Genomic DNA, 26555 nt, shown 5'->3' on the forward strand with positions numbered 1-26555 from the left:
GGTCATTTCTTGGCAGATTAATTACACAAACAGAAACGTTGTGTATTAGAAAAATGTTCTTTGGCATGTAACATATCTTAATTGTTTCTTTTTGTTGAACTGCTATTTACAGTTAAATGTGCTTATGAGCAATCGTCAACTCTCGTTTGAATACCTCAAAATAGCTGCCCTCTCTGACTGACCCAGTGACCACAAGAGCTCCTTTCCCTCAGTGTTACTAAGTGGTTCAGGATTTTTCTCTGTCATCTCTTTTTTCTTTATGTTTGCTACATTACCTTAGACATTTCCTTAACTGTAGCCTGTCCCCACTTAAAACATCGTTCACCTCAATCTCAGGCTACCAACAGTGGAAGATGAAAGAGAACTACCAGAGGACACAACTGGTTCTCCATTATTCTATCAGATCCTTACCTGTCATTCTATCCCTGTCCCATTTCTTATCCATCCTGCCCTAGACTTTTTCCACTGTGGTATCTGTGATAAAGTGCCCAGTATTACCTTTCCTTTAAAATATAGTTGAACTTTTTATTCTTTATATACCCAAAGATCCTGTAAGCTCCTGCATAGAATTTTCTCTATGAGAGTCTTAAGTGAAAAAGAAAAGAGAGAAAACTCCTGGATTTAGAAAGGGAAATATATTGGCTTTTCCAGCTTATTCTCAGAAGGAAAAAAAAAAAGGCAGGGCATTGGGGGAAGAGTGACTAGGGTGTTAGCCAGGGTTAAGAGGGATTTCTGGGTATTTTCATGCATCAGGAGGCCCTGAGTAATCATAGCTTTTTACTGTTGGTCCAACTTGGCCTATCGCTTTCCTAGCCAGCATCAGTGGAACCTTCTCCTACTGCAGAAATGTGTTTCTGGAACAATACCATGTTATAACAATGCATTTTCCAATAGAACAGGGGTAGTTACAGTTAGGTTCTTTAGTATCAATAATGTATTACTATGCTTTAGGAAGACAATAGTTCAAATATGCTTTTTGAATAGACTTAGGAATCTTAAAACCGTATATAACAATGTTTCTGAGAAAATGTGTTTCAAGTTTCTAAAACCCAACCACATGAAAACTTTGAAATATAGTACATTCCTTTCAGAGGAGAAAAAAAATAAAAGACTAAAGGGATACTTCTTTAAACTACAATTTATGAGGAAAAAAAAAAGAATGGGTTTTAGTATGGGAGAAATAAACCAGAAGAAAAAAACTAATAGATTAAAAGGAAATTGCCATCCCAAAGGGCTTGAGTGCAAGAATGTGACACAAAGAAGAATGAGAACAAACTATTAAATAGCAACTATATAAAAAATATAAGACTCCTCTTGTAGAGGGTGATTTGACATATTTTGAAGAAGAAATACTATCCCTATTTGTTGAAATACTGAGAAATTCACAGGGGAGAATAAATTTGTTATATAGTTCCCAGGAAGAAAAGAATGGGATGTCAGGATTGTTGGTGGTTCTCTGGTAATAGGTACAAAGCATGGACAATCTTGAAGTGTATATCCAAGTTGTGATGGAGAGCTTGCAGAGGCTTGTCAGACTCACTAATTGCTGCCCACTTGGCCACAATTAAATGATCTAATCAAAAGAAATCTGTAGTGAAATTCTTGAGATTGAAGTTTTAGGAAAGAAATTGGAGACCTTGAGAGGACCAAGTGGTGGTTTAACCTCCCCTTCCAAGTGATGGCGAGTACTGTAGAAAGGAAAGGTAGATATGGGAAATGAGTCTGGATATGTAGTAACTCTACCCTGACCCCCAAAATATGTATGATTTATATTTCTATGGATCATAGCACCAGAATAACAGGCTTCTGGTCAAAGGATAACTAGTTTGTGAAGACTGGGGAAAATATATTTGGTGGGAGACTTATCCACCCTGTAAAGTTATCTTTGAAGTACATTTTGAAAGGCACAATGATCTAGGCTGTGATAAATATAGTACATGGAGTTGGACCAGATAGATACTGTGCTTTACAATGTGAACTTAATCTTGGATTAAGAAGAGATTGAGCATGGATTGTTTTTGGGCAGTTATACAATGCCTTTAAAAAATCCCAAGTTCTTAAGAAAATCCCAGCTTTTTAACATATATTTTCCTCTGGAATCTGTGTGTTTGTGTAATACCACAGTTTCAGGAAAAAATCAGTTGCTGGTACCCAAGTGAAGAAGCACACAGTGGGCATGAGTAGGCTGTATTACCAGTAGAACTGCAGAATGACAAGTGATGTTAAAGAAATCATTAGAGATGTACATATGGCCAGAAAAGGAAATGGGCCAATACTGTAGTAAGAACAAAAGATAACTAAGAGAGAGCTTGATTGTTTCATTGATGTCCACATAAAGTCAGGAGATCTAGAGGAAGACCCACAGCATATTGAGTGCACCCTGTATGCAAGATTTTTAAGACTTGGGCAATAATCTCACAAGATGAGAAAGCGTTGATGGGCTGTGGTTTGCATAGTTGGAAGAAGTATACATTGATGAGATCACTGAATAATTGTGCTATCCCTGGCCCTCCATAACACTGCCTTGAAGATGCTTAATGTTTGTTGGATTGAACAGAATAATTGGATTTAATTTGATGCCTCATTATTTTCAAAGCAGAACACCTGATAAATTCTTGACTTGCCTTGTTAACAATTTCATTTCTCAAAAGACTGAGGAAACAATTAGGGGAACTGCTATTGTATTGCTTATAATTCTCTCTATATATGTATTATACAATATATTATATATTATACATTATATATGTATTATACAGTATATTATATATTATATTAATTTAAATTAATGTATTATTGATATATATTGTTATATATTATGTATTATGCATATATATTATACAATATATACAATATATTGTATATAATTCTATATAACAACTGATTGCTGATGTGGAAGTGACAAGAACCTTGGGGAAAAGTAATCATGTGATTTTGGAATCTGTAATAGTAGCAGAAGAGAATGCTAAATAGGCATGTACTTTGGTGAAAGCAGATTTTAAAATGGGAGGGAGAAGAAACAGGCATGATCCAATAGCTAAAAGCTATTGCTTTGGATAGTTATGAGATCCTACAAAATGCAGCCCTGACTATGCAGTTATGAATAATGAACCAGACATTCTGAGAGCATCGTAAGAAATCAGTAAAGCAAGATGAGTGTCTGAATAGGAAACAGACCATCCAGCTTGCACGTCCCCACTTATTTTAGCAAAAGCTTGAAGCTTGCACTGTACAAAATAATGAAAAATAAGAAAGAAACTACAGTAAGTGGCTACTTCCACCCCCAGAACCTCACAAAGAATCTCGCAGGTGGTCATGGGCAGTAGGAATGGGGGTCTACCAGCAAAGCTAATGCTAGTATTGGAGAGCCTTCTGGCACAACCAGGGACCTGTATCCTCTGACACTCTATTTTCTGAAGCAGCAAGAATCCCTGAGAAGGCCATATGGTGAGGAACATTCTGATGACCAAGACAGCCCAGGCTCAGAGGCTCTGAGGTCCCAAACACTATCTTTTGAGATGCCATGGAAGGCTGTGAAGATTCCATACTCCGGCTTGCAAAAAATCCAGCACTTCAAAGATGAGAGCAGGAGAAAATACAAATGGAAGAAACCCAGGGAAAAACCACGGTAGAGCTAATTAAATCACCCAAAAATGCAACAGGTGGTACAGCCTAGCCCTGGTATGGAGTCCCAATCCAGGAACTAAATCTGGAGAGTAAGTGAAAGAAAACTATGATCAGCATTAAAAAATTGCCGTTTTAGAGATTCCTCAAAAGAAAAAAGTAGTAGTATAACAACTGCAAGCAGTAGCTTTAAGGGAAGGAAAAAGCAAATTTTCCACAAGGATTATATAAATAGCTAGAAGGAATGAAGAGATTTAAAAAAGAAAAGAAAACAAAAATAACTGTAGAGGAAAAATTTGGAAGAATGAGGAACAGAGAAGAAAAAATGATAGACTTTGCCCAAAAAATGGATTCCCTGAAAATACAAATAGATGAAATAGCAATGAATCACTTCCTAGAATACCAAGAAATATTTGAACAAAATGAAAAGATTGAAAAATAGTATCCCAGAAGTCTTGGTTGTAAGTTATTCGATTTGGGACACCCTGCAGAAGAAAACATAAAATGTTAAATATTAAAACAGCTGATTTGGAAAATAGGTCAAAGAGAACTAATTTAACAATCATTGGACTCCCTAAAACCATGATTTTTTTAAAAAAAGTCTGGACTGTATATTTAAAGAAATCTTAAATCAAAATTGGCCAGCTATATTAGAACCAAAAGATAGTCGTAGGAGTATCATAAGCTAAATTCAGAGTTCCCACATTAAATGAGAAAAAACTGCTGTAAACATCCAGAAAGAAGCATTTTAAGAACCAAGGAACTGTATTCAAAGTCACACAAGACCTGGCAGCCTATACCTTAAATGAGAGGAAATCTTAGAATACAATATGACAAAATATATAGGCTAACCACCAAGAATAACCAAGCAAATCTGAGTATAAGCCTACATTGTGGAAATGACACATGCTTCCTTCCTCTTGGTTTAAAAAAAAAAGTTTGTGAAGGCGAGGCATGGATTCAAAATGTTAAATATCCTATTAGGTGTGGTTGCTGTATTGATTTGCATGGAGAGGGCAATATCAACAATGAATATAATGTAAAAACATGCATCAAAACTCTAAAAAACAAAAAATTATAAAGCTTGACAAAAGTGTCCTTTTTTCAGGAAAAAAAAGAGGGATTTTGGAATTAATAAACTTTAATGTTTATCCTTGGTAAAATTCTTAAATTATTAAGCAAATTATTTGTAACCTTATGGAAAAGATGGAAGCAATCATTAGCAATTAATATGTATTCTCTAAAAAGTCATGTTAAACTAAGGTAATTTCCTTTTTGATAGGTTTACTGAACTGATAATGGAAAGAAATGTCCTAGACATAGTATAACTTATTTTAGCAAGGAGTTGTCATCATTTCTGTGAAATTTTTTAAAAAAGATAATAACATATGGGTAAGAAGATAGTTTGATTTGATAAATTTAAGCTGGTTGAACAATTACACCAAATAGTGTTAACTGATGAATCTGTTTTGGTAAAGGGAATTCTGTAATGGAGTGCTGCATGCCTTTTCCCCTGCTATTGTCATCATTTTTGCCAATACTTTGAAAGAATATACACATATGCACGCACACACACAATGCTTATTTTGCAGATCATGGATTCAAGATTTACAGGGTTTAAAACTAGGAGATACCTACAAGTCATCCAGTCCAATGTCCTTATTTTACAGATGAGGAAACTGAGGCATAACTTAATTCTTTCAATTCTATAGTGGAGATCCAGAGTTCTTTTTCATGAGTGGAGGAAAAAATCAACTATGCAGAAAGAATTCCTTCCAGTTGTAGAAGACAGACTTTGTGTTGTCATTTTTCAGTTGTGTTCAACCCTTCATGACCCTCTGTGGGGTTTTCTTAGCAAAGATACTGGAATGGTTTGCTAGCTTATTTTACAGATAAGGAAATGGAGGCAAACACAGTTAAATGACTTGACCAGGGTCACACAGCTGGTAAGTGTCTGAGGCCAGATTTAAACTCAGGAAGGATGAGTCTTCCTGACTATTCTTACACTCTGTCTACTGTGCCACCTAGCTGGCCCTAGTTATTCTAACTACATTTTCCCCGGAGGAAATACTGGTGAAAAGAATGTGGAACAGAGGGAAACTGGTTTAAAGCCCGACGATGTAGGGGGTGGGATGGATTTGTATCATGGAAACCATGGAAACAACTATGTGGAGAACACTGTCAGCTTGACATGACAGAAGACCTGGCTGATTGTGTCCCAACAGTCTGCTCATCTCTTTACTCTCTGTACAACGTTGGGGAAGTCATTTCATCCCTGTGCGCCTCAGTTTCCTAATATGTAAAATGCTTATGTTTTGTGCATGATTGACTTAACTAGTCTCCTTTTCCAGAGATTTTATCACTATAGTAAACTTTAAATTGCTGTATTAATGTGAGGTATTATTGCTAATAGGAAGCTGACCAAAGTAAAAGTAATCAAACAATTGGAAGAGGTAGCAGACTTGGTCTTGAATAGGAAATCAAGAGAGAAAAGGACATTCTAGCATATTATAACAAAGGAAACGACACGAAATTTAAGAGGAATAAATGTAGACTCTAGGATTTTAGTTTTTAAAATATCAGTTAAAGATTAGTTTAGAATTGGTTAGGCAGCCTTAACAAATTTTTTGATCCTCAGAACTAGTCCCAAATTTAGCTACAAAATAAGCACTTTCTTACATTCAAATATTGTTGATTTTTTTTCCCCAGCATACTGCTAGAGGGTAAGAAGGAGGTAGAAGTCTTTCACTTTACATAAAAACCTGGCCTCACAAAAGGCTGCAGTTTTCCCTGTATCCTTCTTGAAGGAGGCTGAGAGGGCTTCAGGAATGAGAGTCTAGGTCTAAGGCAGCTTGGAAGAGTGGAAAGGGCCTAGCTAGGGGTCAGAGAACTTGGGCTAGAATACTGCCACTACTACTTAGCTGTGTAATCTTGGACAAGTTACTTAACTTCTGTTTCCGCATCTGTAAAATGGGGGGGGTGGAAGGTCCTTTCTGAGACTTAAATCTCCTGATTTGAGTTTGCCCATTTTTGCTTTTCTGAGCAGTTTTCTCTTTTCCAGGTTTAAATATCCCCAGTGCTTTCAATCAGTCTTCTGTTCTAAGGTTTTAGGGAGAAACCTTCACACCATTTTTTGCAGTCCATTTTCTTTTCTTCATTCATGCTGCCTCCACCCTACTGGTCAAGGCCTTTATCACTTTTACTGGGAATACTGTTAGTGAAGTCTCTCCACACTCCAATTTATACTCTGCATAGCTATATTTTACCCAAAGCATTTGTTCTACTGTCTCCATGTTACTTCTCTAGCGTCACATTTCAGCTCCTTTGTTGAGCATTCAAAGCTCTTCACAACCTGACTTCACTTACCTTTTCCAGCATATAATTCCCTTTCACATATTCTTTGGTCCAGCTAAACATCTCCCACTTCCATGCTTTTGCACTGTTGTTCCCTCATGCATGGAATGTATTCTCACCTTATTTCCCACTTTTAGGATTTCTAGTTTCCTTCAAAATTATCCTCAAATGGCACCTTCTACACGAAGTGCTTTTTGATTTCCCTCCTGCTACTAGAGCCTCCCCTTTACAAAAAACAAAACAAAAACCAAACATATCTATTCTGTATATATTTTGCATCTATCTGTAAACAAACAGATGTGTCTGTGTCTATGTCTATGTGTCTGTGTGTGTCTGTCTATAAGCCCCTTGAATGTAGGGACTTACTCTCCCCTTCCTTTTTTTTTTTTAAGCACAGTAAACTTCCATTCTTTTGGAAGCTTAACAATTCTTTAGAAATGTGTGTGTGTGTGTGTGTGTATACACAAATATGTGTGTGTGTGTATACACAAATATGTGTGTGTGTGTGTATATATATAAATATATATATATATAAATACAAACATATATGTTATTCAGTAAAATTTTACTAAAGGGAATGGTTGAAATATCCTGAATTATTTTAATTTTAAAGAGATCATAAAGATCTGGGGGCTTTTGTATACTGTAAGCTCAATATAAATTGAATATTGTTACATGGTAACTTTTCCTGTCTTAGACTACATTAAGAAAGACGTAATAGGGGCAGCGAGGTGGCGCAGTGGATAGAGCACTGGCCCTGGATTCAGGAGAACCAGTTCAAATCCGGCCTCAGACACATTACACTTAATAGCAGTGTGACCCTAGGCAAGTCACTTAACCCCATTGCCTAGCAACAACAACAACAAAAAGACATAATATCCAGAATAAAGAAGGTACTAGCTCTGTTTTTCTCTGCCCTGGTCTTCCCATATCTAGAGTATTGTGTTCCTTTCTGGACACCACAGTTTAACTGATCAATGCAAGTGATCAGTCACAACTCCAAAAGGTTGATAATGAAACATGCTATCCACATCCAGAGAGAGAGCTGATGGACTCAGACTGCAGAGTGAAGCATATTTTTCTTTTTTCTTTTCTTTCATGTGTGTGTGTGTGTGCGTGTGCGCGTCCACATGTATACACATACACACACACACATATATTTTTTTTTGATGTAGCTAATATTTGTAATGGCTTTTGTTTTTCTTGCCTTTTCAATCAGTGGGGGTAAGAGGGAGGAAGGAGAGAGGATGGAAACAATTTGAACTGAAAATACAATAAATTTGAATTCAAAGAAGAAAAAAAGGATAGCTGTTAGAAGCTGGAATATAGCCAGAAGAAGGCAGCCATGGTGATAAAAGGACAGGAGATCATGTCATAGAAGGAATGGTTGCAGGATCCCCAGGGATGTTTAGGCCAAATAAAAGATGACTTGGGGGATACTTCAGGGTAGCCTCATTCTACTTATCCCTGAACTAGGAGCAGTGCATAAAAGTCACACAGAAGCAAATGTAGAATAAAGTAGAACTGTTTGCTGGAACTGTCCAAAAATGGAATGAAGATAGTAAATTCCCCTTTTCTGCAGGCCTTCAAGCAGAGGGTGGATGTGCTCTTGTTGTTGAAAACGTAGGAGGGATTCTTAAGAACAGGTTGAATTGATACCTAAAGTCCCATCCAGTTTTGTGAAATTTGTATTATTTTTGTGTCCACATCACACAGTATAGGCTGTGTAGACCCCTAATAGAATAAGAATAATAATAGAATGAGTTTTAGCATAGCACTTTTATATAAGCAACACTTCTAAAGAACTTCAAAAGTTTGGGGGTTTTTTTAGTAATTTAAATATGCTCTTCCCCCCATAATATTTTGTTTTCACAGTGTTTGCTTTTTTCAAAACACTTTTTGAAATATAGGGACAGTGTCATAAATGTGTCTAGTGTGTTCTGAGCTAAGAAGCATCCCCTGCCTTTGAGGAGTGTGTAGTTGAGTAAAGAAATGAGGTACCAACATAAATAGCTGCAACGAACAATATTGTAAGTACTTTCTGAAAATTTGCCTAGCCACTTTGGTCCTGCTGGTGTGGTGAACTCTGACCCTTAAGGCAATGGGAATGAGGACTTTTACTAGATTGATAGCAATGGAAATTCTAAAGGAAAGGACAGATATGAGAAGTGATTGGAGCAAATAGGAAGACACATAGTACATATTCACATTAACAAACAATCTCATGCAGTGCAAGACTTTTTGATGCATAGCAATAAAAGTACTTACATATAAGGAATTAAATATATGAACATATATGAGGAAGGCCAACAGTCTCAGATTCTAACTACTGTGGGGAATCCTATAATTGATTTAATATAAAATTATCAAACTCTAATATCTCTTTTATATGGAGCCAACTAATTCAGAATTTCACAGTAGATTTACTGTCCTCATTTTTTTTGGCCAAGATGATGTTCACATTAATTTGTGTTCCCTGAGAACTTATTGATTATAAATTATAGGGAGATACTCAGGATATGATCTAGCCCATGTCTTTTTTGTTCAGTCATGTCCAACTCTTCATGACCCCATTTGGGATTTTCTTGCCAAAGATATGGAGTGGTTTGCCATTTTCTTCTCCAGCTCATTTTACAGATGAGGAAACTGAGGCAAACAGGGCTAAATGACTTGCCTAAGGTTATACAGCTAGTAAGTGTCTAAGGCCAGATTTGAACTCATGAAGATGAGTCTTTCTGACTTTAAGCCCAGCACTCTATCCATTGAACCACCTGTATCCTTCCTACTATTCCACATACTCAGTGATTTAAAATACTTCACAATGGGTTGAAAGAAGCATGTCTTTATTTTATCTTTGACTGTTACAAAGAGATATCCATACTCTTTGTAGTCTAATTTATTCTTCAGCCCATTTGCTTCCACTTTTTCCATACTCTTGCTGTAACAGTCATTCCTTCTCTCATGGATCTTTTCCCTTGTCAGTTTTTGCTATTTGCATATATTTTTCCTGCTACATGTACATATTATCTTACCTAATATAATGAAAGCCCCTAGCCTTGCACTTGGTGGGGCCTTTAAAAATGCTTATTGATTGATTGATTGCCACAAGACACATTCAAATCTTCCCAATCCTAAAAAAAAAAAACTTCTATTCACAATTCTGGTCTCTCTAGCTACTATCTCATCTCTTTCTTTTCTCTTTCAGAGTTCAACTTTTTGGAAAAGCTACCTACACTGTATGTCTGTACTTTCTTACTTTTCTCTCTTCTCAATCCTTTTTGTTTCTGCCACTTTACTGCTGTAAATTAAATCTGTTCTAAGGTGACCAAGAGCCTTCTAACTGTCAAAACGAGTAATCTTTTTCCAGACCTCCTCTCTCATGACCTCTGTTCAACTTTCTGTACTGACTTAGCTGTAGAGTCAGTATTCTCCTTGGCTGGTTCCTTATACTCTTCAAAAGCCTGTCCTTGGCCCTTTTTGCTCTATGTTCTTGGCAATCTTACTCACTCCCAGGCTTTAGCTACCACCTCTGTCTCTACTGATAACTCCCAAATGTGTATCTGCTGTCCTGCTCTCTTCAAAGTTTTAGACTCACACCCACAACTAACTAATAAACAGTGCTACCTCTCATATTTAAAATTCACCTCACTATTTTCTGACAGTGGCCAAATGTACCTCCTGATTTCACTTTTCCATCTGCTGCCTTGTGTAGCATGCACTGCCCATTGTCATATTGATGTCACTTCCTTATTGCCTGAGCAACCAGGAGGAGCTCCAAGAACCCTCTTATGCTTGATCATAATGGATAACTTTACTCAGCTGAATCAACTCCATGTGTTCTCAAAAGTGTGTCCTTGTTGAATGACCTTCTCCTGTCTGTGGCAAAGTAAATCTCATTTTCACTTATTGCATGACCTACCAATGTCTATTTTGTTCCAATATCAAACAAGCTACCAAGGGACTGAATCAGGCCTAGCTGAGAACAGCTTAGAATCTGATTGCCAATGCTCCCCTAGAAAGTACGAGGATTCTGCAGAGAATTGAGATAATGAATGAAGGAGGTTATGAAGAAAGATCTGAATAAATTCTATGGGGAAAGCTACCTATGGTGCCAGAAACAGCTGTAGATGCAACCAGGCTCTACTGCCGCTGGACTGGACCAGATACTCCCTGGGTAAATGGGTACCACATGGGCCTGTGTAAGCCATTCTGTCATTGGGCAGCTTCTGTCAGGTTTGGGCTGGACAAGTTGTTCATCTCCTGGACCCATCTCAAGATGTAGCATTTATGCTGAACTGGTCAGTGCACTACTGTCCTGGCCTCCATTTTTGATGAGCAGCTGCAGTCTTTTTTACCTTTGATCACTGGTGAGGTTGAGTGGTATTGTGTATTCTTTAGCTAATGTTACAGGGCTCTTTCTGTTAGGCCAAGACCTTAGCTAAAGATAAGCTGAAGTTTCTTCCCTTTCATTACCTTAGAGACTCAGCTCTGAGGCTGTTTGTCTACAGGATACAGGAGAAGACTTGTCTGCCCTATCAACAAATTCTTCCTGGCCCAATAGCCTCTTACCTCTGTAAGTCATTCCATGTTGCCTTAGGTCAAGGGATCTTAACCTTTTTATGTCATGGGCCCCTTTGGCAGTTTGATAAAGCTTATGGACTGCTCAGAATATGTTTGTTTTTTAAATTCATAATTGAAATAATAAGTTTTAGTTGCAAGTTAGTGAAAATAAAGATAATTTTTTTTCCTATACATGTTCATGAGCCCCCTGAAATCTGTTTATTGGTTTAGAGACCCAAGACTAAGAACCACTCTGCCTTAAGATGATTCCTTTCATTCCAGTAATTTTCACCTCTCATACTCATATTTGAGAATATATAAATGAATGGCTATAAACAAAAATATGAATGTATTCTATGCCTTTATTGCCTTGGTGAAGCATCTTCATATGCAGTTAAAGTGTAAAAAGCTCTCACCTTTTTTAGTGTGAGGATTTCTGTTTTCTATCTAAAGATCTTCCCCTTTACCTTTGAAAGTATTTTATCTTTTAGCCTCAAAAAACGTTCTGAAGTCTCACTGGGACATCCTCTTTACATATGGAAATGTTCATAATTCTTGTTGTCAAGTTCATAATAATGAAATAGAATTTTTAAAAATTAAAACAACAAATAACAGAGCCGTGTACAAATCCCCCAAGTGCTCCACTGGAGACTTCCTCCCAAGATGCCTTTGAACCATTAATGTCTACTTTTTGAATCTACATATTCAACCAGATCCAAATCCCTCTGGTTGTATTATTATCTAGTCTACTTCTCACCATCTTTTCTGCAAGAATAATATGAAGTAGTTATCAGATGCTTTGTCAAAATCATTCAACAGCTTTTTCCTGAATTATCTACTTTGTTAATTGTTAAAAAAGGAAAGCAGATTAGTTTGCCATAACCTGCCCTTTATAAGCGCCCTTGTTGGCGCTTTGTAATCATCATTTCTTTTTCTAGATGTTCACTGACTAGATTTTTCAAAAATCTTCAATGAGTTCTTCCTTGCTTACTGGATAAAATCGAAGCTCCTTAGTTTTGCATTTCCAGCCTTAATTTATATTACTCCCTTCATACACTTGTGTATCTATTGTCTTCAGTGAGTTCGGTGTTGTCTCACAGTCTTTCTCTCTCAACTCGTGCCCTTATTCAATATACATGTTGTTAACTCTTAACCTCACAATTCCTTAACTTATTCATTTCACATACCCTACTCCTGCACTTAACGTCAGCCACATACAAAAATATTCTTGATCTTACCATCACCAGCACATGCGCCTCTTCCATGTTCAGGAGCTCTGAAATGCTTTTATCTAATCACAGCTTATTTTTACTCTTCCTTGCCACTCCAAACCCCGAGCTCCAGCTTTACCATGACCCTTAATCATTTGACCTCTCAATTCTTTTCTAATCTGTCACTATTCTCTTCCATATATTGACCCCTTGGCAAACCAGTTATCTCCACACTGTCCTCTTGAAGTCCCTTGTCCTTTTATCATATCCCTAATCTTGCCCTGGGCATCTAGGTGGCATAATAAATAGAATGCTGGCTCTGGAGTCAGGAAGATTCATCGTCCTGAGTTCAGATCTGGCCTCAGACACTTAGTAGCTGTGTGACCCCTGGGCAAATCACTTAACCCTATTTGCCTCAGTTTTCCTATCTGTAAAATAAACTGGAGAAGGAAATGGCAAACCACTCCCCACCCCCCCAAAAAAAAACCACAATCCTAAACATAACTGAAAACTGAACAATAATCTTGTCAGCCTTGGATCACTCCCACCAACTGCTGCCATTGCTTTTCCTCACACGTTGGCTGAAACAAGCTGGAGAAAATCGTAAAACTGTAAAGACTGGGTCCACCACAAATTTATGTTAAGTAACATCAAATGGGCTTTGCTATGGCAATATGGCAAGGCATTCCTGTAAAAAGACATTCCTCCTTATTAACTAACATTCCACTCAACACAATGACTTTTCTAAAACTTTTCATCTTTTTTCAAACTTCCTGTGGCTATATTTGCCAATACCTCTCAACTGAGAACCATACTTCATATTTTACTGGAAAAAATTGAGGCCATTTGATGAGAGGTCCTTCTTCTTCATCTCATCTTACCCAGATGCCTTCTGCCAAATATCTCCTTTTTCACCCCTGTCTCAAATAAAGAGGTAGCCTTTCTCCTTCTAAGGCAAGCCCCTCTACGTGTACAAGTAATCTTTCATGCCATCTTCTTCAGCAGATTTTCTCCTCCATTATCCTCTCCCTTTTACTTCAGTCTCTCCTTGTTTATTGGCTTCCTTTCTGCCTATAAACATTGCCTCCCCCACCCTCCATCCTCCAAGAACCCTTACCTGATTCATTCATCCTCCCTAGCTATCATCCTGTATTCTCTCTTTTGTGACTAAGCTACTTGAGAAGGCTGTCTATAATCAGTGCTTCTGCTTCCTTTACCCTGAAAGGTTAGGTTAGATTTTCTCCGTTTTACTCTTTGTAGTTTGACTTCCAGCCTCATCCTTCAACCAGAACTGCTCTTTCCAAAGTTACTAATGATCTCTTATTTGCCAAATCTAATGGTTTTTTGGCAGTCCTCATCTTTCTTGATCTCTGCAGCATTCGATACATATTCAACCTCTTCTTCTTGATACCCTTTTCTCTTTCAGTTTTCATCAGTACTGTTTCCTGGTTCTTCTTTTATCTGTCTGACCACTTCTCATTCTCCTTCGCTGGATCTTCATCCAGGTAATATTCACTAAAGATGTGTGCCTCCCAGGGTTCTATCCTAGGCCCTCCTCTCTCTACATAACTATTTCGTTTGATGTTCTTATCAGCTCCTATGGTTTCAATTATCATTTTTCTGCTGATGATTGATTCTCAGATCTACTTATCCAACACTAACTGCCAATTGGATATCTCCCATTGGATATCTTGGACTTAGTATGTCCAAAACTGAACTCATTTTTCCTCCAAAACTTTCCCCCTTCTTAGCTTTCCTTGTTACTGACCACTGTCCTCTCAGTCTTCCAGGCACACAACCCAAGTGGCATCCTCAGCTTATCACACTCTCATCCCTCCATATCCAAGTCCTGTTGATTTTATTTTTGTAGCATCATTCATATGTGCCTCTTTCTGTCTTTTCACATTGCAGCCAGCATGGCACAAATCTTCATTTCCCTCCTGGACTATTTTAATAGAATGCTGGTTAGTCTCCTTTCCTCAAATATTTACCACACCAAGCCACCCTCCATTCTGCTGTCAAATTGAAGTTCATATCCTACCCATACCATTCCCCCTACTCAATAGATTTCAGTGGAGATGGGTTGTAACAGGGGTGGATGTGAGGGAGAGTCCATTCCACCTGGATGTTGGTGGGGACGTGAGCAAAAAACATAGAAATGGCCAGGGCAAGACAAGAAAGGGGGAGAAAATAAGTCTATTTTGGCTAGAAGGCAAAGTTCATGAAGAGGGATAGAGTGAGATGTAGCTGGGGAAAGGTATATTGAAACCATCTTGTGGAGAGTCTTGAATGCTACTGGGTTAGGAATTTATACTTTATTCAGTAGGCAAAAGTTCAGAAGATTTTGTTTAGAAAGATGACATTAGAATGGTTAGTTATAAAGATTACTCTAGCAATGATCTATATTGAAGAGGGGACAGATTAGAACAGAAAGACTAGTTTAAGCAGCTTCTATTATAGTTTAAATGAGAAGAGATAAGGGTAGAAATAGAAAGGAGGATGAATGGATGAAAGATGTTTGGTGAGGGCAGAATCCATAGAACTAAAGAACTGATTAAATGTGTGAAATGAAGACAGAGGAGAGTAAAAAAATTGCTTTGAATTAACATCAAAACAGTATTGAACTTAATTGAGGTTCTCTTTGACTATTCAGATTTCAGTGTTTGGCTGTATCTCAAGGTTATTTTTTTTTTATGTTAGCTTATGGGATTTACAGGTATTCTACACAGATTATTGTGGTTTTAGTTTATAGATGCTAGTCTGCTTAACCTGTTAAAAGTTGCAGGGGGAGGAAAGGGGAGTTGTTGTAAATAAATTTGTCATTTCCTCCTCTTCCATTATTATAAAGCTGAAAATAGACTTGTGATGCTGTGGTACATTTTCTTATCATGTGCACCAGTGTGGTGACAACTTGTATCTCTTAGTTTTCACCCAGTCTTTAAATAACTGATATTTTATAGTTAAACTACATAGTTATTTAAACACGTTCAGTCTTTGAATAACAAGTATATCTTCTTTTTCACCTGTAGAGGAAATAAAAGTTGTCATATTGGAACAGACAAGCCTATGTTTTGTTTTTATAAGAAATGTCAAAAGCATGTGTTACGGGAATGTGTTTTTATGCCTTGCCTGACATCAGCAATTAAGGATTAGGAAAGTAATCCTTAAAACATACTTTATGCCCAATAGGGATTTACCATGCATGAATTCATTTATAATTTAAAATTATTTCTATTTTCCTGCACTAACTCTTGGTGCAACATGTTATATAAGTCTTTTACCTGCTGTGGAAAATTATCCTTCCTTTTATTTGTCTTAAATAGTCTTCTCACTTTTAAGGTGTGCTTTCTAGTATACTTGAACTTATCTGTGTTCATTCCTATCTTATTTCTGCCTTCATCTTTCCAAATGGGTGGTTCCTAAAGGTTTTTATTATGTATCCTTATTCATGTAGAGAAAGAAGCTCCTTGATCATTTTATTTGCCTCTTTCTCTCTTTTTTCTCCAGCTCTCAAATTTTTCTACAGGTATAGTTAATAGTTATTGTTAAAATGTAGTTAATACATGACTGAATACATTTAGTCATATGTAGTTAATACATAATATTATTCTAGGTGCAGACTGCTACTTATAAATAAATGGCATGACTGAATAACAGATGGCCACCTCTGTTAACCTTAAACATTTCCCAGTCAAATGTAGATAAAATACTGCTAGGACAAAGTATAAATGCTGGAAGCAAAACTATTTCATTGAGTCTTTATTATAGGCAAAGAAATGACAGATTTCTCCTTTGTTTAAGATTATTTGCAAAATGTATTCTATTAGTAAATTTTTTTGTTGCTTCATGTCTTTTTTCTTTTTAATCATGATTTGCCTTTAAATATGATTAGGCACTTTAAAAAATGTGTTGAATATTTGGTTATCATAATTATTCCTTGGAGCAACGAGTAAGGTGCCGACTTTAAAGGAAGGAAGACCTGGTTTCAAGTATTGCCTCTGACTCATACTGGCTGTGTAACCATGTAACCCTGGGCAAATAATCTTGTGCCCCAGGCAACTCTCTGAAACTAAGATGTAGAGTAGGTTTTGGTAGGGGAAGTTTACTCATTCAGTGTTTGCCAAAACAATGAAATAACCATTAGGCATGTTTGAATTATTGCTTATGTTGATTAATGGATTCAGTTCATTTCAACAGCTCTTTATGGAATACCTGCTACATTGTTAACACTGTGCTAGATGCTGCTGGGGAGGGTTACAAAAGAATTATGACATAGTCCCTCCCCCTCTAAACAGTAGTCATTCGGAGTCTTTCAGTAATAATACTTTATACTTAGATAGTGCTTTTTTTCCCCCTAATAACTTTAAGTGCTTCACCATAATTTTCAGTAATCCTTTGAGGTTGTTAAGAATTTATGAAGGAAAAAGGGAAATGTTTTTTGAGTATTCCTATATTGCCAGGAGAATGATTTTTTTTTTGTTTTAAACTGGTTTTCTTTAACATTTTTTTTCTTTTCTTTTCTAGGTATTTAGTGGATAGTCGTTGGTTCAAACAGTGGAAAAAATATGTTGGGTTTGACAGTTGGGACAAATACCAGATGGGAGATCAAAATGTGTACCCTGGTCCCATTGATAATTCTGGACTCCTTAAAGGTTATTTATTATTGTCTTCCTTAAGTAAGGCTGTCAGTGTGTTAAGTGAATTAATGAATTGGACTTTTTTTTTTTGCATTATAGATTTCATATATTGGACCTGCTATGCCAAAATATTCTGTATCATTGACTATTTTTGTTTATTTATGATGAAGTTAGTATCTCATTTTGAAAGAATATAAGTATTTGGCTTTATTAACTTTGATAAAATGTGGAATATATGCATTTTGAAAAGATAATTGAAATAAATGTGAGCCTATTTTGAGTTCCCAGTATAAATACAGCTGACTTACATGTGTCCCTCATATAAAAATACCACCATCTCAGTCCTGTAGCCACAGGAACTTCCCTTCTCTCCCTTAGTGCTGAAGCTTAGTGTTACCTTGCTTTCTTATCTTCTTTTCCTCCTAACCTAGGCGCCTAACCCTTAACTTTTCCTTCCATCTACTATACCAGGGCCAGTTCCAGTCAAGGATTAGAGATGAGTTGAAAAAAAGACAGTATAATCCTTTGTGACTCTCCTGTTACTCCTCCCTTTGCTCTTCCATTCTTCCTCATCCCAAGCCCCAGTACGATATTCTTATCCCTCCATTCCCTGTGTCTTTTTACCTTAGACTTCCATCTTAGCTTTTGGGATATACTGTTCAGGACATCCTAAGTCTGTTTATTTTTCCTGAAATGTGGTGAAGTTTAATTTAGTTATTTGTATAATTAAAAATTCACATTTCTATAGCATTTTAAACTTTAAAAGATGATTTCCTTACAACATTCAGGGAGGTTGAATAATTTGCCTAGATTACTTGTCAGTAAGGAATTCTTAAATGCTTTGTATGTGCCTTGCACGGTCCTAGTATGTGCCTTGCATGGTCCTAGGCAAAGACACAAGAAAAGCAGTCCCTGCCCTCAGTGAGTTTACATTCTAAGAGGGGAGCCAGCATGTATAAAGATAAACTGTGCATGAACAAGGCACACCCAAAGGAGACAACAGGTGACCTGGGGTGATGGCACCAGAAAAGTAAACACTTCGAGCTGAGACTTGGAGAGCTAATGATTCCAAGTGCATCATTGCTTTCCGCTTCTTGGAGAGAGAATCAGGAGAAACCATACCCAGACAGTCCCCTGTACATTCTTTGTCTTCCCCTCAAGGGTCTATGTGAAAAAGACAAAAAAGGACCAGTTTAACAGGGAGTATTTTTAAATGCCTGGGTCCTTGATTTAGGGATCGAGTGAAAGCTTTGAGACTGTTTTGTTTTTAAATGGGTTTAAAAAAAGAGAAGCTGTGGTCTGAAACAAAATTCATTAACCACATTAAAATTTGTAAAAGATTATAAACTTTATCTTATTTGAGCCTCATAACCCTATGAGGTAGGAGCTACAGGGATACTTATCCTCATTTTACAGAGGAGGAAACTGAGACTCTGATGTGACTTGCCCGTGGTCATACTGCTAATAAATGTCATAGCAGAATTTGAACCTAAGTCTTCCTGACTCCAACTCCAATCCTTGATTCACTACACTAGTTCCAGCCCATCCTCAGACATTTAACCAGTGTTGTCCACCCTAGGTAACTCACTTAATCTCTGTTTGTCTCCGTTTCCTCAGTGGTCAAATGGGGATGATAATAGCACCTAGTTTGCAGGGTTGATGTGAGGATCAGATGAAATAAAATTTGTAAAGTACTTAGTACAGTGCCTGGTACATAGTAGGTGCTAAATAATAATAACAATAATAGTTAGCATTTATAATATAAATGCTTGCTTATTCCCTTTTTCCCTTTTTTAGTAGGTGGGAGGTAGTGTAAAGGAAAGCCTTAGGCCAATACTTGAGGCCAGCAGAAGAGAAGAGAGAAAGATGAGCAAGGTAACCAGCTAAAGCCAAGTGTCCTGAGGAGAATAGTGGCATAAGCTCCAGTCCTCTCCTCCCTGCAGTCTTCATTGTACTCATGCTTTCCCCTGCTTCTCAAACAGCTCCCCCAGCCTTTTCCCAGCCAAGGGTAGCCATCCCTAGTTGCTTGAGGGCCATCCTCCTCTCCATTATCTAGCTGAACTAGAAATCCTTTGATAAGGAATCCTTGAATCCTCCACTACAGGAGGAGGTGAGGTCTTTACATGCCATATTGAATCTCTGAATGTTTCTTCCTATAGAGACATTGTTACATACTATAGTTAGGTTCTCTAATGTTCTTAATACATTATTGTGCTTCAGATACATTAAGGGTTTAAAATGGACATTTATAGGATATTGTAAGCCACCTGACCACCATTTATAACATTGTTTCTATGAGGAAATGAATTCGAAGTTCCAAACTGACAAACTTTTAGGACACAGTAAGTTGAAAACTGTTTTATGGGCATATAATGTAGAATTCATATGTCATAAGGATACATAATTTATAAAACATTCACTTGAGTTGTGGGGGGGGGTTTGTTTTTGGTTTTGGTTTTTTATTGGTGAGGCAATTGGGGTTAAGTGACTTGCCCAGAGTCACACAGCTAGTGAGTGTTATGTGTCTGAGGCTGGATTTGAACTCAGGTCCTCCTGCCTTCAGGGCTGGTGCTCTATCCACTGTGCCACCTACCTGCCCCTAGTTACTTGAGTATTATGGGCTAAAATTAATCTTCCCTTATTTTTCTCCCTTCAAACATATTCATAAATTTGGAGTAACTTATTTTCCCGCTGTAGGGCATGAATATTTACTAAATTAAATGAAGTCATTGTGTAACAGGCTTTTTTGTTGTTTTGTCTTTTTAAAATATTAACTGGGAAATTCAGCTTTAAAAAAATTTTTTTTCACTTTAGAATGAGTGTAATCATACTGCTCATCTGTTTTACTTCTAGACAAGTGACATTTAGGGGGAGTCAGTATTTTGTGGTCTTCATCTTCTATGTTTCCTCCTCCCATAATGCCCACTTATTTTTCCATTTCTAATGTCCACCTCCTGATAGCACTTCTTTTGAGAGAGGAGAAAAAGAAGGATCATATGAGCCAACTGGCAGGTATTTTTTAAACAGATGAGTCACTCAGTCAATAAACATTTATGAAGCATCTACTATGTGCCAGGCACTGTGCTAACTTGCTGTGGATATAAATATGAAAAAAGACAGTCCCTGCTGTCAAGAAGCTTACAATTTAATGAGGGAGGACAACCCACAAAAGGAAGCTGAAAGTGGGAAGGGAAGGGCAGGTACCTGGGGCATGTTGAGAAAGTCCAAGAAGGCCCAAAATAGTTCAGCCAGGTTATAGAAGTAAGGAAATGTTCTGAGCTAAGCTACCTCCTTAAATGAAGGGGTTCATGGCTCCACCCTGCAAACAGAAGAACAGAGCATGGTGATGCCTTGGAGTGTTAAGACTGATGGGATCTTGAAGAGTGATGAGATTTTCCCAATAATGAGCTGCTTTGGGCTTGGTGGCTTCTTCTGAGAATAGTAGTACAGCCAGTTGAGAAATGAGGAGATCACTCAGTTGATCATCAGTTTGAGGGGTCTTGATGTTGATACTATACATGAGTCTGTTACACTTAAAATATACATATTTCTGCTGCTTTTCATTAATTGTTGGGGTCCTCAGCCATTTGGAACATATAGAAAATGTCATGAAAGACTATTTCTAGGTTTATTTCTTATATAACTTTTTTCTTTCATGGAGAAAAAGGATTATGTAGCTTTTAAAAAAACTACTTCATTTATGTTGTAAATTTTTTCACTAAACAGTTTAGTAGTGATAATGACAGGTAAAAAGGACATCTAAATACATAAGGAAATATTTAGAATTTACAAAAAATGGCTCTTAGTCCTCCAGTGGATAAATACTTGAAAGGTACAGGCAGAAAATTTTCAAAAGAAAATACATGTAATCAATTAAGAACATGCTCCATCTGATTAATCATCAAGAGAGATTCAAAACAAAACAAAGTTTGTAGTTCCACCTCATACCCCTAAGACTGGCAAAAAATAATTAAAGTCAGTGAAACTCTACTGAAAAAGTTTCAGCCAAACAGAGGTTTCTCTCTTTTTTCTTGGGCTGTTCTGATCCCAAAGTTCCCACCATACTAGGTAACTGTATTTTGGAACATTATTTGAACTTGAACTTTAAATACAGAGGTATAGACACAGTTGGTTTCCAGCAGAGGGCTAGAATATAATTACATTAGCACCATATTTTTTCCTTCAAAATTTGTGAATTTATAATATATCTTTTTAAAAGAAATTTTATTAAAACAAAAATATAACTATGTATGTGATATGACCAGATCATCTTGAAAGTGTTCCTCTTTAGTATTACCACAACTACTTTTTTTAAAATTGGTTTATTTTATTCTGAACTTGAAATAAAACAAGCATTTCCAATAGAATTGTAGCTACTTAATTTAGCATTATATCCCTGGGATAGTCTGCCTTTGAAATTTCATTCCAACAGGAAGTTTGGGAGTGGAATTTAGATCTGCAACCAGGTCACAGATTAAATATCTGATCATGTATATAAAATATTTTAAACTATATTATTACTATAATTAACACCTTAACCTCATCCCTTGGGGGAGGGATTTAAGTCATGTATGGGCCATTTGCAACTGTCAGATGGTAAAGATTGAATATGGACTCTCCATCTTTAATTATGCTTTTTGTGTGCTGAATATGTGTGTGTGTATATATGCACCCATATATATATACATGCATGTATATTATATATATTTTATGTGTGTCATACCTTTTTCTTTTAATAGTTTAAACACATTTTTATATATTTTTAAACATTCAATTTCTAAAAGACTAATCCAGCTAAACATCATTTAGATTTCCTAATTTTCCAGTTAATTAATAATATCTAGTTTCAAATGTGCACATTTTTATCTGTATTTGGAAACTTCTTGTATTTAAAAGCTACTATATAATAAACATAAGCAAAAATAATTAGATTGTGTTTATATTTTGAAACATGTATGTCCTAAAAACATTGACATTTACTGTCACGTCATTTATGTATTAAGGGTAACTTTTCTCTCACAGATGGTGATGCTCAGTCCCTTAAGGAACATCTTATTGATGAATTGGATTATATCCTATTGCCAACTGAAGGCTGGAATAAACTTGTCAGCTGGTACACATTGATGGAGGGTCAGGAACCCATAGCACGCAAGGTAATTTTTAAAGAAAAGTGAACTCAGATGATGGTTTGTGAGTTAAGTGTTTTGAGTATCTCAAAATATATATTTTTTTGTTTTGTTTTGTTTTTGCTAGGCAGTGGGGTTAAGTAACTTTGCCCAGGGTCAATCAGCTAGTCATTGTCAAGTGTCTGAGATCAGATTTGAACTCAGGTCCTCCTGACTCCAGAGCACCACCTAGCTGCCTCTCAAAATATATTATTGAAGTATGTTAAATAGTAAATAGTTTTGAAATCATTCAGATTGTAAAACTAAGTTCATTAAAATATTCTTTAAAGTTATTTTTAGAATTAACTTTCATAGAATTGGATTTTCATTAACATAGAAGCATGTCAAAGTTGAACAGTAATCAAGATTTATTATTGTTGCAGAATACAATACTGAAAATCTCAATATGAAATTTTATATATTTTCCTTTCTAAAGTTTTGTAATTACTTTGTTGGTAGAGTCATGATTTTTTCTCCCTGAACTATGAAATTACTCTTAAAAGCAAAGGTCAGTGCTGTACTTTCAAGAGCGACAGGCACTAAAATACCTTTAAATAGACTTGCCAACTTTGTACAACTGGTGAGTTTTTCTCACTGGGGGCAGAAGTCTCTTGGAAATGTATTCTGTCATGTACATTTTCTATTAAGGATGAATCACATTCAGAATATAGGTCTGCTGAGATAAGAAAGCTAGTAGACTAAATTTATATAATTTACTTCCAGGTAGATTCAGTTATTTGGAAATGGTGATACAAAACATTGGTAATTATTATCTGAATATGGGAAGATTTGCCAACCCTGGAACACTTCTTTTTAATCAAAGTTGAATATGCAGTTGTTCTTAATTAGAGCTTTTGCAGGAGAAATAGGACTTCATGTTTTGCTTTGCGGCCATTCCAAAATTGAAAATTTGGCACTTAGAAATTTTGGGGATAAACTGGTATGGTTGAATAATGATGGTATATTCTGTTTTAGAGAATTTCTGGTTAAGTTTAACCCATTTAAAGAGGTTTATAAAAATATGGTTAAAGCTGTCTCTGACGACTTTCACTGACATAGCAATTGTAGAGGGAAAAATAAAATCTTTCCTGAAACTTTAACTCACAAAGCTTCAGACATATATGAGAAATGACAAGTGTTTTAAAAATAAAATTCATCTCTCCAAGAATCAGTTTTTTCTTCCCCTGAGGTGTTAGCCTAGATTATATCTTAGGTCCCTTTCAACTCTAAAAATTTGTAGTTCTGTGAAATATAAAAAGCTACTATTTTGAAGAATAGGGAAACAGTGAATTGGAAAGTGCTTAGAAGTAATCAGTGATTATAAATATAAAGTATCGATTTAGAGCCAGAAATTACATTAAAGGTCATCAGGTCTAATCCCTCTCAATTTACAGATGAGTAAACTGAAACTCAGTGTAGTGACATCCAGGGTCACACAGGTAATAAGGGTTTAAATCCAGGTCTTCTGACTCCAAATTCAGTTTTCTTTCTATTATACTACTCTGCATGATCTCATACTTAGTAGAATAAACTATTTGGTAAATCATTGTTTTTGTTCTTGGATTAATATATAATTTCTGCCCAATAAAGCAATAGAAAGATAAAAATTGTGGAAAGCTTCAGGATCTTTTGGGAAGAGCTAGTCACAGTGGTTAATAGTTTAACCCAGATTACTCTAAAATGATTTTTTTAAATGTATTTTATTTGCCACAACCAGAAAATACCTACCTCTGTTTTGTAACCATATTTGCCGCCACTTAATGTAAATATTGTTAAGTGCTTCACACTTTATAGTGAAGACGATATGAAGGTAAATAAGGCAAAAGTCCTGTCCTTAAGAAGCTTATATATAGTCAGAGAATAAGACTTCTAGGCCATCATCCCTACTCCAACCTCACTGTCTTCCCTTTCCCAATATCAATCTATAGTTAACCATTTCCACTCTGCATTGTCCTATAGTCTCCAGTCCATCCCCCAACCCCCATTCTCGTAATGCTCACATCCTGCTAATACCTACCCCTGGATTATTGCCACCTTCTATTTTGTCCAGCTCAGGAGAGAGACTAGGGCTAGATATATACATCTGTGAGTCATTTGTATAGAGAGAAGTCAAACCCATGGGATTTAATATGGTTACTGAGAGAGATTGTAGAGAAAGGATAGAATAGGGCCCAGGAAAGAGCCTTTTGGTGTACCCAAAGCTACCTTTACATCTACCTTGATCCCACCCCCTCTTGTCTCATTTTGAAAAGTGCTACCACAATCATACCTTCTTCTCTCTAATTTTCATAAGCAGAAATTATTACACTAAGAATGAAGTATCAAAGAGGGGTACAGATACTCTTGTATTTGAACAGGTAGCTTTTAAATTCATATTTTTATCTTCTTGGTTCTAAAATTGATTTTTATTGTCTATTTTTACTGCTTAGCACTACTGCCTTGAATTGTTTACTACTTAGTGTTTTTGTGTGTTTGTGCATTTTTGTGTGTTGTCTTCTCTACCTAGACTAAAAAGTCCTTGGATTGGGACTTTATGTTTACCTTTATCCCTTAAATACCTAACATAGTGCCTTTCACTTAATAAATCCTCAAAGAGTTGATGAATGAATGACTTGTGGATTCTTATGTGTGAATATGTATACAGAGTAAATATAAATTGTACCATTTTTAGTATTAGGAAAATGTTAATAAATTTATATATCCTGGTGTAGTATAAGGGTTTTTTTGTTTGTTTTTAATCTATATCCATCTTTGGTGTTGTACTCTATTATTTTTTATTGTCTACTCAGAAAACAGTGTAAAAGAATTTGCAATATGTTGTATGACAGTTACTTTTAATGTGGTTTCTATTTCCAGATAGTGGCAGAATGAACTTTATAATGGACCATTAAATTTAATGTGTTACTACTTTTCAAGCTTATGGGAAGATATCCTGAAATTTTATTATATAGTTATAAATGCAGTCCAGCCTCATTCCATACCGTCACCTTAAGCCTTTTAGGTTTGAGTAGTCTTTTTGTTTGTTGTCATTATTTTGCAGTCAGAGTTACAGAACTGTTTCGCTTTGAACCACAGAAGAGAATTTCACGTTTCGGAAATAGAAACTTTACAAAAGAAAAAATAACTTTTTCTTAATGAAAATTTAAAACCAAAATATGGCATTGTGAGAAGATAGTATTGTGTTAGGGCCTAGAGGAGCTCAAATTCCCTGTATACTCTACAGTAAATCTTTCATAGTAAAGTGCTGTAGAAGGAACAATAATTAAGAAATCTCAAGAGTGACAGGTATAATAAGCTTCTCCATCCAGTCTAGGGCCACGTAAAAGGTCTGCCAGGATCATCTGGTAGTTCTGAGGATAGGCAAACCAGCAAATGTGAAATGCAGAATGCATGTAGCAGCTACATCCCACATCAGGAGACAAGGCCAAACCAGCCCCACCTGAGCCACTACAAGAGATGAAGGGCAGACTGGTGTCTAACACATCCAGCACAGAACCCAGCCAACCTCCTGGCTCCCCAGAAGGAAAAAAGACCAGACCTTAGGAAGCAAAGCACCTGAGAACTTGGAGGCCTGCTCACCAGCGCAGTCAAAAACACCTGGTTAGATTGGATCTGCCAGGATCACTTCAAGAGATAAAGCCAACTCAGGGTTCAGGAATGTACAAGAAGAAGACAGTGAAGAAACCAAGGCCAGAGCACCTAAGTCAGGTTACTAGGAAACTGAGCCAAAACGTAAGAATCCATTCAGTTGGTAGGGCCTACTCTTAACTACTGTGTTCAGGACCAAACAGAACCTCCAAGAATACTGGAGAGAGCACAGTCTGGCCCAAGCACAAAGCTCCAATGTAGAAACTGAAGCTAGAGTAACACAAAAAAAATCTCAAACACAGTGAAAAAATATGAACTTGAGAGAATCCTAAGAGGCAAACCCAGAAAACGTCACATCCAAGTATACTTTGAGAAAAAAGAATGTCCTTGGCCACAAGGACTACAAGAGTACCTGGGAG

General features: G+C 36.5%; 1 protein-coding gene across 7 annotated transcripts in view; it reads left to right on the top strand.

The window, feature by feature from the left end:
* The window catches only part of USP15 (ubiquitin specific peptidase 15), a 197136-nt gene that overhangs the window by 16759 nt on the left and 153822 nt on the right, over positions 1-26555 (top strand). For all 7 annotated transcript variants that reach the window (XR_002325249.2, XM_078146099.1, XM_020990165.1 and 4 more), the window contains exons 2-3: positions 17271-17398; positions 22406-22536. Coding sequence is in view for 6 of the 7 variants with exons in the window: in XM_078146099.1 (XP_078002225.1) it covers positions 17271-17398; positions 22406-22536 (259 nt within the window). In the remaining variant the exon portion in view is untranslated. The remainder of the gene's footprint in view (positions 1-17270; positions 17399-22405; positions 22537-26555) is intronic.

The sequence above is a fragment of the Phascolarctos cinereus genome, unplaced genomic scaffold (assembly GCF_003287225.1).
Source record: "Phascolarctos cinereus isolate Bilbo 61053 unplaced genomic scaffold, phaCin_HiC Scaffold_1;HRSCAF=81, whole genome shotgun sequence".
Taxonomy (NCBI): Eukaryota; Metazoa; Chordata; class Mammalia; order Diprotodontia; family Phascolarctidae; genus Phascolarctos; species Phascolarctos cinereus.